Here is a 17,205-nt window from a genome sequence, read left to right as displayed (position 1 = left end):
GGGAACGTCAACTATACTTTCCTAGCAACGTGGAAGGTTCTTATTTATCATCTCCTAATCAATCACACAATTTTATAAAAACTAATGGGGGGGGGGGGGCAAGAACGTTGGAGCTGACGAGAGTTGAAGCCAAGACTGCGGGATACACGGGCACAGATCTGTTCTAAGCCGAGCACTGAAAGTAAAAATATTGCAGCGAAGGGAAGGACAAGATCGGGAAAGGAATCGCAAATAAAACCACGTGAGCAGCCGAAAGCCGGAGACGACCACATAAAAAAAATATCTTCACTTCCATAATATAAACATTTTCTTATTCAAACTGTTATCTCTTACATTTACACAGTACAAAAAATTTACTCCGCCCACTGGGTTACAGAAACATCGATACAACTGCACTGTACAAAGACTGGACCACTCATGCATGGCCTCTAGTAACCATTTTGTGAACTAACTCCACAACAGCTGAAACAAAACACTAACGAACTGTACAACACTAACTGATGAGTGTTCCTCGTCCCCTCGGATGAAGCACAACAAATCACAAGTCCTCAATAAAAATCGAGAATCCGTAAGATTCGCGCGCGGGGCAGAAACACCGAGAACTGGAGGCGTATACGGAAACGAGCGAATGACTACGGAATAATATACAGGGGCGAACCGGATCGTAAAATACTGGTACGTCTTGACGCCCGTCAAACAGAGGCCCAGGCGCTCGCGGTTCGTAGGCGCCCCTCCGGGACGATCAGGGGAGGGGCCGCGGACATCGTAATTACACTAAATCACTCGCAAATCGTTGTATGCTCGACGCAAGAACTGAGATCAAGGAAATTGCGCAATTCCACCACCGAAATTCAGAACCAAGGTCGCTGTAATACTAGTACATACATAGGAACTACAGAATTCAGTTCCTCGTGGCTTTGGTTAAATAGAAAGCGTTCTCTAAATTTTCAACTGAATTCTACGCTTTCAACAAAAGAAAGGAGAAAAAAAAAAATTAAAACCACTCCAAGGTGGCGCCGTGTATCGGCCGACTTTCGCTCTTCGCATTGGCACTTTTAAACAGCACTTATATAAAGTTCCACCTAGAAATTTAATTCTCTGAGAAGTGACAAAGACGGACAGAAGTGTAAAGAACGCCGCCCGCGCGAGGCGGGGGGTAGAAAAATGGCGACGGCGCCGGCCGGAGCTCGCTCTTCAAAAAAATTACGAGCAGCTCAAACACTTGAATGACCTAAAATTACACCAAGATTTTTTTTTTATTATTACCTTTTAACACGGATAAAATCATCGAAGATCGTCGGCTCTTACGCGACACTTAAAAAATTAATTCGAGGCACGAGCTGCCCTCCTTACATGCATAAGACGATCACTACGGACAGAAGGGACTGCACATGGAAATGTAGGCATAGCGAGATCAAGACCCCGTTCCTCCCGCTCTTCAATTCATCACAAAATTTACAACCACTCTGCCGCAAGGGAATGAGAAATGTGCGACATTTAATTTGTATTCTGTGCAATAAAGAGGACGCGCGGATTACACGCTCGTCAGCCTTTAGCCAACATTTCATTAATTGTAGCCTCCAAACGGCACGCGTCTAGTAAAACGTCTTCTTCGGCGTACTTTCTCGTTTACATGACGTGACAAGCCGCCCTTCCAGACTCCCACATATTCAACAAATCTTCACTCCCCTGCACCGCGCCAATTTCAAGGACGCGTCTGAGGGCGAGCCTTGAAGACGCCGACGGTCTGCAAAAAACACGTGGCGCCACAGGAATCAACCAGGAACTACATATTACGCTCTGTGCCGGCAACCGCCGGACGAGATGCCGAGGTAAACCGGGATTTAAGCCGTTACACGATGATAAACCCAAATATTCCTCCGTGGCAGAGGAGCCATCGGACGGGTACAGCAGCTTCTGCTCGCCTCACCCTCATCTTGCACGTCTTCATTTGACGGCCTGCGTTGCTCACGTAGCAGGTTCCATCTTTATTTCTGAATTGCTCTGACCGCTGCTGTTGGCATCTTCATCCTCGTCGTCGCTCCCATTAGGAGGAGCCGCCTCTCCGCCGACCGGGCTAGAGACGCTCGCTACGTTATCTGCCGCCGACGACCCCGAACCCAAATCCGGCAGAAATTCGTCGCTGCCTCCAGCCATCTTGGTAAGGACCGACAACGAATCTTTCACCGCATGGTAGATGATGTTTTTGATCTGCAACTTATCCTCGTGGTTGGAATGTGTGTCCGAGAGCTCTCGGAATTCTTGCGTCAGGTGGAAGCAGTGCGAGACGTTCTCCGGCGAGACGAAGTCCTCGGCCACCTTTATGCAGTTGTGCAAATTGCGCACCTGCAAGCAAACGCACGCATTTGCTAAATCCAAAAACCAAGTCTCAAAACTACAATAACGGAGGAAAGTCCTCATGTACGACGGCATGCCAAAAAGTAACGTCGCTATTTCCCTGTAACAAACGAACAACGCACCTGATGAGGCGCCCCTGCAGGTATGAAGACCGAGTCCCCCAAACACTGGACGATGGCGTAGCCCTCCACGCCATATTCCTTGTACAACCTCTCTCGAAGCGGGCCGTCGAGATACCAGCTCTGATCGTGAATCGGGTCGTGATGGGGTTCCAACCGAGCGCCTCTCTCGATAGCCACCTTGTTCAGCAGATCGCGTATCTTGTCGGCATCCCGGGCGTTATAGATGTGCCAGAGCGCGCCGGGCAGCTCTCCTTTCTCCCGGACGCGCCGCCTCGTCAAGATGTCGCACCCCGCCTCGTCTATTGCCCGAAATGCTTCTGAAAATTACATCCGATTCTATAGAGAGTGCACGCCCCACATTCAGAATGCCACGAGCGTCAAAATTTAATATCGATTAAAAATACAAAATGCCACTCTCACAACCAACGCTTTCTTACGTACTACGAAATCCATTGTCCCACATTAATAAACTTACGGAAGAACAAACATTACCAAAAAGAAAAATCAAATGTAGCCGCTGGAACCAGGATTCTTATAATGGTCATTATCAGACACATCACGACGAGTGGCATATTTATAAATCGGTGCTCAAAATTATACTCACTTTTTCAGAAAGTCAAGAACACTTGCACTCATAAACGTGAATTAAAAATCTGCTTGCTCTTAAAATTAAATTTCATGGCGTCACACATTTCCAAATATTGTACTTAAGCTCAAAGCGGGAGAGAATATTAAAATTTCCGAAACAGCTCACCTTTGATATGTTCCTCGTTATCTCCGTCTTTTGGGATCCCCACGTACACCATCACATTGACCGCGTCTGAAATATCAAGGTGCAAATTTGTCGTGCCCTTCGTGGGGTAAAGGGCCGATCCGTAGGCGTTGTACATCTTGGGCCCGAGATCCGGACGCACGAAACAGTCCGGGAGGCGACTCGCGAGATTCAGACGTCCCGTCCGATGAGTGTATTCCGCCAGAGGCAACACCCGCATCAAGTCACTGAATCGAGATGGCAGCATCTCTGCAAAATCCTCACCTGGAAATTTAACGTAACATATATATTTGTAAAGTTTCCGGCACCCTCTCTCCGGCTGGACACCCCCCCTCCCCAATTACAGGCTGCTGTTTTACCAGTTACACGATGTGAAAAAATTGTAACGCATTTTCACGGTATAATACGGAATTCCATCTGCTTCTTTTAATGGATCTGTGCGGGCACTAAATACGACGAAAGAAAAATCTAGATCTAATATTTAGGAATATACGGCATAAAACATGTCACATATAAAAAGTTTTGTAAAAAAGAAAAAAGAAAAGTATTATTACAAATGCTCAGGACCAATAAATTCATAATCCACGGCCGTTTACATAGTATTTTAGTTGCAACTTTTATACGAGAGGCGAGCGACGCATTCAGGTCCAGATGGAAATTATTTTTGTACCCTACCTGAAACAGTCTGTATTCATAAAACCATTCAATGCCCCCCCCCCCCCCCCCCCAATGGTCAGATGCTGCATCGAGTTCCACGCCTGCAATTGCCACTTAAATGACCGTTTACCTGGTGGCCAGTCCTTCAGTTTGAGCAGCATGGGATTCCCTCTGTCGTCCTTCAGGCGACGAGAGAACTGTTCGAATCCTTCCCAGAACTTCCTCATTGGCTGATTTGGCACCAAGTTTCCCGTCATGCAGTTGATCAAGTCGTTCTTGTCCTCGCCAAAATCGCGGGCAAACGAATCCGGATGCCAGAGGCTCATGTCCAAGTGTTTCGTCACGTCCGATACTATCACAGGTTGGCCGCGTTTCCACTGATCCTGCGCACAAATTTTCAGCGCACACTAAAATCAAACACGCTGAACCACTGATCAAACCTTTAATTCGACGACTTGATATATATATCTCGTAAAAAAATAAATTACGTCAAGCGATTCTTACCTGGAATATGCGATAATTTCCGTCGCAATTTGGATCCGTCAGTCTCAGCAGTTTGCCGTCACACAGCCACGAATGAGGAACATCTGGATAGAGAATCTTGCTCTCTGTGAGAGTCATGATGCGGATGGGCAGCGGCTCCCGGCCCTTTTGGGCCCAGTTATAACGCCGCACAAAATGCTTCAGTTCCACGGGAGGCTTCCCTTCCGCCGAGGCGGAGTTGCCGTGATCTTCCTTCTGAACGCTGTGCTCAATAACGCTTGAAATGACCTCGTCGAGCGTGTCCAGTCTCGATTTCTTCGAGCCCTTGGCCGCGGTCACCGAACAACTCGCGTTTGGAGACGCTCCGTTGTTGCCGGCGCTGTTGTTACAACTGCTGTTTGTATTGTTGTTAACACTGCCGCTGTTAAGGCCACCAGATGACGAAGTAGTCAAATTGCTGGCTGGAGAGGCTGACCGGCTGCCACTGCCGTTGGGTTTGTGAGAAGGACGGATCAATAGCTCCCTTAGCGTCGAATAGTTTCCGTCCTTATCTTCATCCGAGTCGCTGCTGCTGCCACCAGAGTCCTTTAAGAATCACGTACACAGATCGTCAAAATGTATTTATAAAGTAAAGGCGTCTTATATGGAAAACAGGTTTACTTGGGGGGGGGGGCACTACAGTAGTGAACCGGCATGGCCAGTTTTGCTCTCTCTTCGCGATTATTAATGGAATGGAATTTCAATAGTTTTGTGCTGCGAGAGCATTCACAAGCTGGTTTGTGTCTGGCCACAATACTGGAAGAGTCTACGTGTTGCGTGAACATTTAAACCCGCAACTCTTACACAATCGACGTCACGCCAGTCAGAGATAATCCCACAAAATCACGTTAACTAACCAGCGTCATACAAAGAGGAAGCACTCGTCGAGTCCCTGCACTCCGACGTGACGGAAATACGTCAAAACACCTGAGAACATCTAAACCTCTGATATATAAAAAATAAATATTTGGCACGGATTTCGTATCTCGGAAAACTGTCCTCGACGCTAATAAGTGCATATTAAGAGACGTATCTTCGCTGGGGCCGCAACATTCCTATGCGAAAGCCAAATTACCGGAGGACACAAAAGTGCTGCTACATCAACGCTTCCTCCCCCCGTCCGTTTCGGCCGACCCTACAAGGTTTCTTGATCTGTTCAATTACCTCGCATGGTTTTTTGTCCTCATTTGACAGAGCAACATCGGCCAACCAGTTAAGGGGGGAATTCTGGTCTTCCTGCTTCACGATAGCTCCGTTCGCTGCCCCGTTCTTCTTCTCCTTGTCCGAACCCTCAGTATCCTTCTCTTTCTTTTCCTGCTTGATTATGCCATTCAACGGTTCATTCTTGAAGATTTTCAACAAATCCTGACCAAAACACAAAAAAAAAATCAAAATCTTAATTAAACATAATAAACATACGATCACCTTCTAGCATCAGTTCAGCGAGTCTTTACACAAAATAGAGATTGGGAGTCGGAAGAGAATTTTACTGTGTTCGAAAGAAACCTTGTAAGGCGGGCTCAAAATATGGACAGAAGTGAACAACAGCCTTTTCAACCAAGTGATTAACAACTCTCAAACACAGCAAGGTGAAGTATGAACGGAAGAAAATGGAAGTCCGACAATAAATTGTACACGTCGGTATGTGGAGAATGTGTTTCTTAACAGTTGGCAGCGCACAGTATAGATCAGCTGCGTAAGAGACATCGAAACAGAGTAAAAATCACGTTAATGTTCGGCAAACAAAATAAGACGAATGTGATATTCCTATAAGTCACACTTTGAGGCAACACGTGCACGAAGATCATCCTCATTCAGGCACAGGAGATCTACTAAAATTTATCTTAATTTCCATCCAAAACAGAGGCAGCCGCTGTTACACGAGAAAATAAACGAAGATATCGTTAACCGAGAACATGCGCAATCTACTTGAAAGGAGACTTTAACGAACAAACTGCAACGAGATTTTTCAACAGGCATCACTTGCCGATGTACAGCACTAACAAAAAGTTAAGTCAGCGCACATTCGACGTCAGAATCTGCGAGGCGATTTTTCTGAACACAGAACGAGAGACGAGTCAGTAAGAACATCTACAGGGCACTGAACATTCAATCCAAAATAACCAACATGGCTGTTAATTATTTACTAAATTACCTTGCAGAAGCCATTTGTCGACTTGTGTGGGACCTCTTTGCTCATAAGACAACCGCAGTACTGGGGAATGCAACACAGGGCTCGTACGTCATGAACCTTCCTTCCCAGCTGAAGAAGCGAATCTCCGGCAATTATCTGCGTCAACATTAACTTTTCCTGTTCGTGGGCCTGTCTGTTAGTGCAGAGGAGCCACGAAAATTCATCTCGGTCCTTCCCGGCCTCGCCCCAGATCTTGATCGAGCCGTTCTTTCGGCCCTGGAACGAGAGGAAGATTCTGATGTTTCCGATAAAAGAGACAAAAGTGCGTAGCTGACACTAACACAATCTAAAACACTACAGTGCGTGTTAGTAAGAACGCTTTCATTAACGATACACACACACAGACTCGTTATTTTGCCATGCGTCAGACGGGTAAAAAGCTTTTTCAAACATCAAGTGCGGTCAGTTCGCATTCTCATCATATGCAGGCTTGCTAGTTCTTACGAGTGCGGGTCCGTTAGTTCACATTCGAGACGTGACAGAAAACTTTTTCACGCATCAAGTTCAAGTCATCGTACGACAATCCAGTAATTCAGTTTCACGTATCACACACCAGATTACAAAAAGTAGAAAACTCCGGATCGTCCCCAACAAATGAAAATACGCAGCCAAATTTAGTCCAATTTGAACACGACCCCCAACAACGAACTCGGGGAAAACCAGGATCTGCGACATATTATGAAGCTCACGAGATTGGTCACCGGCTTCTCGCCGTGGTGCCCCACGTTCGAGCCCGGGCCAGTCCGGTGAGATCTTATGACGGACAGAAGTTTCCCTCCGAGTTTTTCGGCTTTTAAGAATGAATTAAATCGCAAGAAATCCAAATCAATTTTAGGTACGTTACAAATCAAACATTTAACAATCAAAGTGACAATGTTAAACAGCTTTGAACATGCAGTTCTCATCACAGAAATCAAATCGCAAAAACAAAGAAATGCGCCGTGAAACGCTCGTGCTGTGCAACAGTACGCTGAACGGAAAGAACTTACCTTGTAACAATCAATACAGACAACAAATCCACATTTGTTGCACGCCCAGTGGAAGTTGAAGAGGGTGGTCTCACATACGTCGCACATCTCCCGAACACCTTGAACCACCCTCTTCCAAGCAATGGTCTTTTCTGAAATTTGGGGGTAAAATAAATTATTAGACCACAGCAATCAAGGTCAATGATTAATTACAGCGACCTCGTTAAACCACGCAAAATACCTTCCGACATATGAACGGCGATGGATTCTTTTTCTTGTTCGAGTAAATCACAGAACTGGTCTCCTACTTGGGTTAAGAGAAATCTCGACATCTCGAGGTCTAGGTCGGCTGGCGGGTTATCGGGCAACGGGAGCCACAGCTTCAGATCTTCCTGTAACAAGAACACTCCTCAATGTCCTAAGAGTCTACGAACACCCAACGAGAAACAACACGAAAGAGGAGTTTAATCGCAGAGATACCAAATGTGAGAGAGCTACCTCCGCGGCGTCGTTGTGCGGGTCCGAGAACCCCGCGATGGCCAGCTGCCCGTTCTTTGTGTAGCGCAGGCGCCTGAAAGCGTAGAAGCGGCAGAAGATGTTAGGCATATTCTTGGAGCGCTGGTTGGGCGTCCAGCGGCACTCGCGACACTTGGCCAGTTTGGGCGCCACTTCGTGACACGGGCCATCCTGGAGGAAACTCTCGCCCGTCTTCTTCAGCTGGCTGACGGGAGGCTTGCGAAACGGGTCGCGCTGCGGAGCCGGGGGGTCGTCCCTGGACTTCTTCTGCCGCGGCTCCTCGCCTCGATCGTTTTTTGATGACTTGGGTCTGCGTCCTCGTTTCCGGGGTTCCTTGCTCCCTCCGCCGCTTCCGCCGGTGCTGCTTCCACCTCCGCCATTGGCAGACTTCTTTCCGCTGGTTCCGCTCTGGGTGGTACTTGCGCCACTGTCCGAATCCTTGTCACTCAGACTCTCCTTGTCACTGTCGCTACCACTCTCACTATGGACCGCCACGGGTGCCAGTTTCTTGCGCTTCTCCTCCGCGGCCTTCCTCGCGGCACCTCCGCCTTTCTTTCGCTTCACTTTGGGCGGTTTCCTCTTCGGAGGAGACTTATGTTCGGGGTCAGAACTCGATGAATCGTCAGGACGTGGATGTTTGGAAGATGGTATATCTGTCGCATGTCCATTTAATGTAACTCCATTTCCATCTTTATTACCCGCCGGCACGGGTCCTTTCCGATTACTTCCCTTGTTGGAACTGGACTTCGCTTTGCAAGACAACACGCTCTGAAGAGAGGACACACTGCTACCAACACTATGAACATTATCTTTACTTATTCCTGCACCAGACGAATTTGTACCCAGATTCAAAGGCAACGTCACACATGAGCCACTACCCACAATCCCAGTGGTGTCTTCGGTCCCATCTTCCCCCGAGTGCCTCTGGAGCCACGCTTTCTTGAGCTTATGCACGGGGTAACTACTGCTCGTCGCCGGTCGCGCAGGACCGGGGCTGTTGGACTTGTCTGAATCCAAATTGCTGGGTGGAGGCTGAGGTTTTGCTGGTGTGTGGGGGGGAGGGTTGGTTTGCTGCTGCGCACCTAGGCTGGGGCTGCCGGAACTCGCGGGCGGCACGAGCCGTACCGGGCCGTTGCTTTGCTGCCGAGACATCGCGCCCGGTCCCGTCGAGGGGTAAATCGATGTGACCGCCGGACTGCCGGGCCTCACAGAGCCGTCTCCTGACCCCGTTCTTGCCGGCACAGTTTTTGGACTCGTGGTGACTACCGTGCTCGCCGACAGAGGTTCGTGCGAGACGGATACCATCATGGTGGTCGCCGCAGGACTGCAATACGCAGCAGTGTTTACTACTGTAGTTATTGGAGTGGCAGCACTGGCAATAAGAGGGCTCGGTTCACTAACGCGAGACAGCAACGGTTGTGACAGTGCTCCCTGCGACATGACTTGTTGTGGCGGAAGGTTTTGTTGATCACAGCGCCTTCTCTTGCTCGGGTCCACAACGCCGGGACTGTGGTGCATCGGTATGCCTTTTCTTTTGGGAGAACCGACCAAGTCGTCTCTGCTACTTCCCCGATCCGACGACACCCCAAGATCCAGGGGTTGCGTCTGGAAAATCGAAGTCATACTAAGATGGTGCCCCGACGTCTGATGAGGAATCTGCAGTGGAGACGAGTGAGGATTAGGAAGGGGAGCCGCACTGGCCGAGGGGGGAGAAGAGCCCTGGTGCTGTGCCAGTGGCTTCACAGCGAGACCTGTGCCTCCGGGATACATTCGGTCAAACATTCCTCTGTGTTCTCCGACCATGCCGCTGCAGCTAACTCTGGAGTGGGCGGGGGGTGGAGGGGGACCCACAGATGCTTGGTGGGGGGGAGGGTGGTGCTGTCGTGACATCTGCTGGTAAGGTGAAGGAGAAACGGACGACGTGAGAGGAGCCTTGGATGTTAAAGGCAAAGGACCAGAGTTGACGTTTGTGTCTTGAGCGCGGCACACCGGAGTACCGGTCGTGATTCCGGGCTTACCGTAGATGTGAGGTGGGGCAGGACTGCTGACTTTGGGCTTTGAGGCAGCCGTCACATTTCCGCTCGCTGTCAGTGGATAATGTGTCGTGGTAACGTGCCCCACGGGAGAGGGGTATGGATACGAACTCACGGTCGCAGTCTTAGAAGATCCGTAGGGCAGAGAACTCGGTCCGCTCGGGCCGCCATACCTCTGCTCGGGCGGTGAAGGGTGAGGCTGCTGTTGCATGCCGTGCGGCGACTGACGATGAGGAAGCGCGTGAGGGTGAGGCTGCTGACTGGACCTGTGATGTGCTTGCATCCCCTTACCAGCAAGATTCTGCGCTTCCAGCGCCATGTGAGCGTGATGAGGACTAGGCGTGTGCCGGGCAGCCAGGTGGTGCGGGGACTGACTGGGACTACGGTACTCGTACGCTGCCTTGTGTTGAGGGAGGTAATGAGGCTGCTGCGACGTCACCATGTCTCCGGCTCTTAGCTTCAGGCTCGGGGAATGTGACGGCGGCACCTTTGATGACTCGTGGGGGTGATGAGGGCTCTTGACCTCATTTTTAACTATTACCGAGTTCTTAATATCACTCATGAGCGGAGGTGGGTTTGGCAACATCGAGTCTCTTTCTCTATCTAATCCCATCGACGCCGACGCACTTTTCGCGGCCACCAAAGACGTTAATCCCGATGAAGGAGAGACCTTCAGCGGTTCCTGCTTTACTTTGACGCCGTCATGGGAAAGAAGCCCTCCTGGATGATACGCTGGGTATCCAAAGAGGTTGAAGTTCGGCTCTGCCTTCGGTAGCACCGCGTGGCCACCGGGTTTCTCCGACGCTTTCCCGCTGCTTATTCGACTGTGGGCAGGCGGCGGATATTCTACCTTTGGAGCGCTGGGTGGCCTCTGAACAAGTAAGACAAGTACATATTACCCCTTCAAAAACTAACAAACAGGACTCGATGGTTATGTCCGCTATCACGGCCAAGAATTACAAGTCAGCTGTGAGCGAAGACAATAAAACAAAACAACAAGTGCCTTGACCTAACAATTCCCGTACAAAAGTCACATTTCAAAATTTGCAAGTCCTAGTGTTTTTTTTTGTATTGGGGGGGGGGCACAATTGGCAGAAGAATATGTACCATGTCAATAAAAAATTGTATTTTAGCAAACCTAATATAGAATATTTTTAAAAGGAAAGTGTACCGCCCTGCCCATTTTGGAAAACCGGCCCAGTCATTAAAAATTCCCGAAACTCTGAAACCAAATGCATGGAGTCGCGTGCCGGTGTCTTTAATACAAATATGGATCCAAAGACCTGATCTGACGTTATAGGACCTATTAAAAAAAAGTGGATTTTCTTTACATGACATAATAAATGCGTGCACTGCAAACAGGAGTCAGTCCACAGGCCAGATGTGGCCCATCACATCGTTTTGGAATTACCCGATGTAGAAATTGCAAACAATGGGCTCTGCCGCTGTTTTCGGCGTACCAAAGAAGTGAAATGTCTGAGCTCACCCCGGGCAGATAATATCTCTCTTGCCGCAGTCTTTCCGCCATCAATCGCTGCTGCTGATGAGTAACATCGTGTTCATTTCCACGTTTCCTCTCGTCATCAGGACCAGAGCCCCGTGGAGGGGGCAAACTGTTGATAAGATTCCAGCACATATTGCCTGTACCATGCTGGAACCACAAAAAAGAAAAAAAATATTGAATTAATTACTGCGCTCCACCACGGACTCAGAAGTATATTGATACCGATGTAATCACACTACTGAAATCAGCATAATTATAAAAAAACATATAATTTCACAGCTTTCTGATTAAACAACTCTGTACAAAACAAAAATCATAAGTACTGTAAAATCCTTCATTTCTCCTGTAAGGAGCATGTGCGTAATTTTAAATTACAAGTCGCATCACTCTTTGTAAACTGCCCAGACAACATAAATATATATATGCCATGCAAAAGTAACGAAAGCACATGAAAACAAATTTTTAAAATTAAAATAATCATGCATTTCGGTTCAAAGTATTTAACAAGCGATTACGCCTATCTGCTCTGTAAAAAAAAAAATAACAAAAATATGCTACATTTGTGGTCAAAAGCAGAGTTGAGTCACCTGGACTCAAACCTAGGCGTGGACCTAGTACCTACGTGTCATCAATTTCACGATGGACCGCACCTTATCTCTCGTTCACACGCCGAGTTCGCTCCAGTAACCGCCATAGCTCTAGCCACGTCTAGCACGTACGCTCGGCTCAGCTCAGCCCGAGTAAAATGTCCCGGCGGTGCAATACTTTTTTTTACATCAAACTGATAAACATATTCGAACAATAAATACCTTCCATCAGAACAGTTACTACCGCTGCGATATTTGTGGACGAAAACCGCTGATCTGATACTTCATAAAAGCACAAATATACTAATTTGGTTAACAAGTTTGTTACTTCAAATTCCCACTCACCAAGTCAATGGAAGACCTTGATTTCAATACATAATAGCACATGTTTCCTCAACAAACCACTTTTATATGTATTACTTAATATAACAGCGATTTCGCAAATCTCAAGACACCGATTAAAAACTCGTACAACCACAACAGCACCTACCTAGTCAATACACCGAAACACTTCACGTTCCGAAGGTCGGATGCACGTCCCAAAGTCATATTCAACACGAATGACCGCGCATGCGCACCACTCATGCAGGTCAATAGTTACACAGATTCAACACAGAGACCGCTGCATACTACCGACTCGACAAACCTCAATGGCCTTGATAATCCAAGCAGCAAATATTACGAACACAATTCCAGATAATGAAAACATAAAGATCGCATTTCATCATCAGCGTCTGTTCAACTGAGCATCTAGAAAATATAACGGGGCAAACGCTCGAACAATCTTTGTTTACGAACTTCGACTAGATTTTAGGTTCTCTAGGCGGTCAAAATGTCAATTTGTTGTGGTCAATTAGAGTCGATTGTTTGAAAATCTAGGCATGTTTTTGTTGGCGTAATTCTTCGGAGGATACAGATACTTTTTTTTTAAAAAAAAAACTGCAACACAGGTTTCCTGCTTTAAAAATTAGTTTCAAACTTCTCCGCAAGAGAGTGTCTACTCGGTAACTTTATACTTAATTGCGCGGCATATAATTACCCCGTTTCTTGTTTCAAAGCTCAGCAGTTTCGCGAAGGCGACCGACCGACTTTCACACGGGAGTGTTGGATTACCGGAATGGCCGAATCAGCTGTTTTGCGGGTGTCGTCTACATTTGCAAACGGCGCAAATAACTTGCTTAACATCGGTCTCGGATGCTTCCAGCCAACTTCCTTTTGTCCTAAGCATTTTAGCGATAAGCTGCCTCGCGACTTGTAAAAAATATTTTTTTTTTTATAAATTCCGCGGGTCACTTTAAACCCCCTCTGTCAAACTGTCCAAAAATCTTTCCTGTCCTTTTTTAATTTCGTACTTCACTGCGTTTTCGTGGGACGACAAATATAATTAATCTACATTTTACATAAAACACCCCCCACCCCCCCCAAAAAAAACCTTAATCTCAGGGCGCTCACCTTTCGCTGTGCCAGGCGAAGAGACTCCTCGAAATGTTTGTGGACAGCTTGTTCAGTCGCGAGCTGCTTTTCTATCCTTTCTCTCTCCTTTCGCTCTTGTTCAATTCGCTCCTGCCTCTCTCTCTCCATTTTCTCTCTGTCCTGTCTCTCCCTCTCTAACTTCTCCCGTTCTTGGCGTTCACGCTCTGCCCTTTCTCGTTCCTTCTCCCGCTTCTCGAGTTCCCTTGCTTCTTGGTTCTGTCGTTCCCTGCACAAAGACGCAACAAACATCATGAACAAAAACAAAAACAAAGAAGTTATTCATTCACAGACACACAAAATGAGAACGGGTTGCGACGTTTGACTTCAAAATTAGGAAAAATACAAAAGGAAACTCGACCTTGATAATTCCATGGTTGGCAAAAGTACCCTGTGCATCTGACCCCTAAATATTACTGACGAATCGTGAACTTCGATGAATTTCCTCGTCCCCTGCACAACGCAGGCCACGAGCGTGAGCTCCATGGCAGAAATGAAACTGATATTAAGAAATCAAACGCGTAAATACGTGAAGAGTATTTATTTATTGTTTATCTATGTACACACACGAAATGCTAATAAAAGATAATTTGATAAGAGGATGCTATGATGATAATTCAATCAGGAATGCACTATGCAATGTTTGAACAAGTCACAAGGGAGAGAGAGAGAGAGAGAGAGAGAGAGAGAGAGTGTCACCACTACTGGGCTCAAATTTCAAAAACCAATATTCAGATCACGCCCTTTAAATCAACAAAAATGTTGCACCATTTGTGATCCTGTATGCGTGCATGCCCCATTTTCAAACGACTAGAAATTTGGCAACATCGTACCTTTTAATTAATCAAGGTTATTTATCCAGAATTTATGACATCATGGCGGCCGTGCGTAAACGTGAGCTGCGACCTAGGGTCCCCAAATTGTGTACTAATAACTTTAAGAAATATATACATCACATGTTTAAGCATTTCTTCAACAAAATGTATCAAAACAAAATTTACCTCATTGTAAGATAGTCATTGGTAATAAAGAACTGGAAATGGGAGTGTAAAATGTGAGATAGATAATAAACAAGGCTACAAATTACGTGCATGACATTGCTTACAGATCAAAAAATATATTTCGCAACACTGTAAATAATTGAGGTCATGTAAATATACTATTACCACTGCTACTGTTTAAAATTATAATTAAATAGTAATTGCAAACATACTTCCAATGCAAGTTAACGAAGTTCTATCCTAACGTGTTAGTTTTTGTTCGCGCCATGTCGCAACTGTTTCGTAAAATAACTCGCGATTATTGTCCTACGCCAAACACAACAGGAATTCCTTTTCCTGCAAAAGCAAGCTTTGTGGAACTTCGCGGTTATGAATCATTGTTCACGACAAAGACGGAAATGCGTGTTTACAGCCGGCCATCAAAACTGAACCGTTTTCTTGATCTAAAGAATGTAATCAGTGCAAACAGATTTCTATATACCACGCATTCCGCTGGTACTCGACTGGAACGAGCTTCAAAACTCCCTGTGAGTCACTTATCGATCGAACAGACCACGTAATCTCACTTCCGTCGCGGCCATGAAACAAACATGCACTATGATACGTTCTAAAAAAAAAAAAGGTTCTATAAGAGACATTTATCAGTTACACAACAATGTCTCAACACAGAACCGGCAGCTTCGAAACGCCAAACACATTTATACACAAACGCAATATAATTACTACTACGCGATGGCAATAATGTGATGTGTCCACCAATTAAACCCAGTCGCTGAATAACATGGACAGCCTGGTGAATGATGAATACCAGCTCTGCAAACTTCAGAAACACGAGCTCACAACAATAGGGGATTGAACAATTCGCCAGACGTCTTTAAAAAGCAAACCTGTGCAATAGTAAGATAATTTCAACGGAGTTTCAACAAAAGTATAAAAAAGGGTGTGGCTTACTGTACCTAATATGGTCACAATTCCTCGCCTTTTATGGAACCACAAAGTTCATTACCATGGTCAACACATCCCATCTTCCAAAATGGCTGCATTCCAAAATGTCTCCCAAGCAAAATTATATAGGCCAGTCTGTACTAGGACTATCGCCAATCCCAGCAAACAATGCCATTACGCAAAATAGGACTTCGAAATTGGTTTCTGAACTCCAGAGTCCTTGAAAACTGGCATTGGCTTCGCACGTCAAGGTGTTACCAGGCCTTTATGGAAACGGAAGGTTCCCTGCCACGTCCACAATAGCTAGCCACTGGACCCTGTCCTCTGCTGAGTGTTTCCAAAACACAAACACACCCTACTTCCTTATAATGTCGCTCTTACATGTGCGCCCCCCCCCCCCCAAGCGGCCATCTTCCCTTTGGTTCTTCCAACAAAATTGTTGTGCGCATAAACACACGCTTTGAGGTATCCGACCCTGAATCCCTCAACCCATCGTGATAAAAAGAACTTCCGATGAATTTCACTGGTTCTGTGTAACGCGGTGACTATTCCAACACTGCAAATTATCATTGTCGAAATTCAGCAGCGAAACCAGCAAAAAAAAATTGTGCGGTGTTGCAATTAAAGGAATCTTCATTCGACGAAGCGTCAATTTTTGGTTCTTAAAAGTTACTGGTCTACGCAATTTTTAAAAATGCTTGTTCTAAACAAAAGAATCCGGTCACAAGATGTTACGATGTACGGGCATTCCGTGCGTGATTCATAACAATTACCTCATTCCCGTGCCGACGCGCCGGTTGTACCAGAATTATGTGTCCGCGGATAAGGAATACGGAGAAAGGAGGTTTTCACTTTCATTTAGCGAATCTTTTTTTTTTTTGCTATCTAATACTTCGTCTTCGCAACTCCGTCCGAGTCTGAAACAGTAATCCATTCTAGCATTCCAGCATCTCACGACCCTGCAGAACGGACTGCAACTTCTGACAACACACTTACTTCCAAAAAAAAAAACTCCAAATATTCTTTGACACAAACGTGTTAGGCGCATGACTTCTTCGTCCACGAGATGAGATACAGAAAACTGTAAAAAAAATCGTGCTAAAAAACGACGGATGGCCTGCCACGTCTCAAACAAATATCCCCCCCCCCCCCAAATGCCGAACAGAAACATTTCAACTGCCACGCACGCAACAGCACAGTATCATCAGCGGTGATAGGGGGGGAACAGTACTGTCTGCAGCTGCCTACATGGTTGGTTTTTCTCTAAGTTCAGCTAGAGAACTCAACCCAAGGTCACTCTTCTTCATGCATTATATATACCTTACACTTGCGGTGATAATCTACAATGTTATCTCCGTTGATGATAACTTACAAGCTGTCGAAGTAGCCAAAGGAAAGGAATACGAGCGCACACGTACTAACAAGAACACTTTTCCGGGTTTGCCCGGTATACTGTCGATTTGGAACTACACTCCACTCCGAAGAAATTTGTCTTGCATAAAATGAAAATCCCTGCAAACTGGAACCTCGAGTTAAATTCACAACTTCTCTCCACT

The 17,205-nt window shown here is 46.3% G+C and overlaps 1 protein-coding gene across 2 annotated transcripts in view; it reads right to left on the bottom strand.

Annotated features, from left to right (window-relative positions):
* Window positions 1-289: 289 nt before the first annotated feature.
* Kdm3 (Lysine demethylase 3) overlaps window positions 290-17,205 on the bottom strand; it is a 174,020-nt gene continuing 157,104 nt past the window's right edge. For both annotated transcript variants that reach the window (XM_087344787.1, XM_087344788.1), the window contains 12 exons: window positions 13,686-13,932; window positions 11,629-11,793; window positions 8,092-11,013; window positions 7,835-7,985; window positions 7,615-7,745; window positions 6,587-6,841; window positions 5,596-5,796; window positions 4,414-4,977; window positions 4,040-4,292; window positions 3,235-3,516; window positions 2,481-2,797; window positions 290-2,346 (listed from right to left, as the gene is read on the bottom strand). In XM_087344787.1, coding sequence (XP_087200913.1) covers window positions 1,969-2,346; window positions 2,481-2,797; window positions 3,235-3,516; window positions 4,040-4,292; window positions 4,414-4,977; window positions 5,596-5,796; window positions 6,587-6,841; window positions 7,615-7,745; window positions 7,835-7,985; window positions 8,092-11,013; window positions 11,629-11,793; window positions 13,686-13,932 — 5,866 coding nt within the window. In that variant the 3' untranslated portion in view covers window positions 290-1,968. The remainder of the gene's footprint in view (window positions 2,347-2,480; window positions 2,798-3,234; window positions 3,517-4,039; window positions 4,293-4,413; window positions 4,978-5,595; window positions 5,797-6,586; window positions 6,842-7,614; window positions 7,746-7,834; window positions 7,986-8,091; window positions 11,014-11,628; window positions 11,794-13,685; window positions 13,933-17,205) is intronic.

Source organism: Zootermopsis nevadensis, unplaced genomic scaffold (genome assembly GCF_977971745.1).
Source record: "Zootermopsis nevadensis isolate Lab colony 2312 unplaced genomic scaffold, Znev_1.0 Znev_ptg000008l, whole genome shotgun sequence".
NCBI classification, from domain to species: Eukaryota; Metazoa; Arthropoda; class Insecta; order Blattodea; family Termopsidae; genus Zootermopsis; species Zootermopsis nevadensis.
The sequence above is the reverse complement of the archived record's forward strand: the minus strand, read 5'-3'. Positions and strand labels throughout refer to the sequence as shown.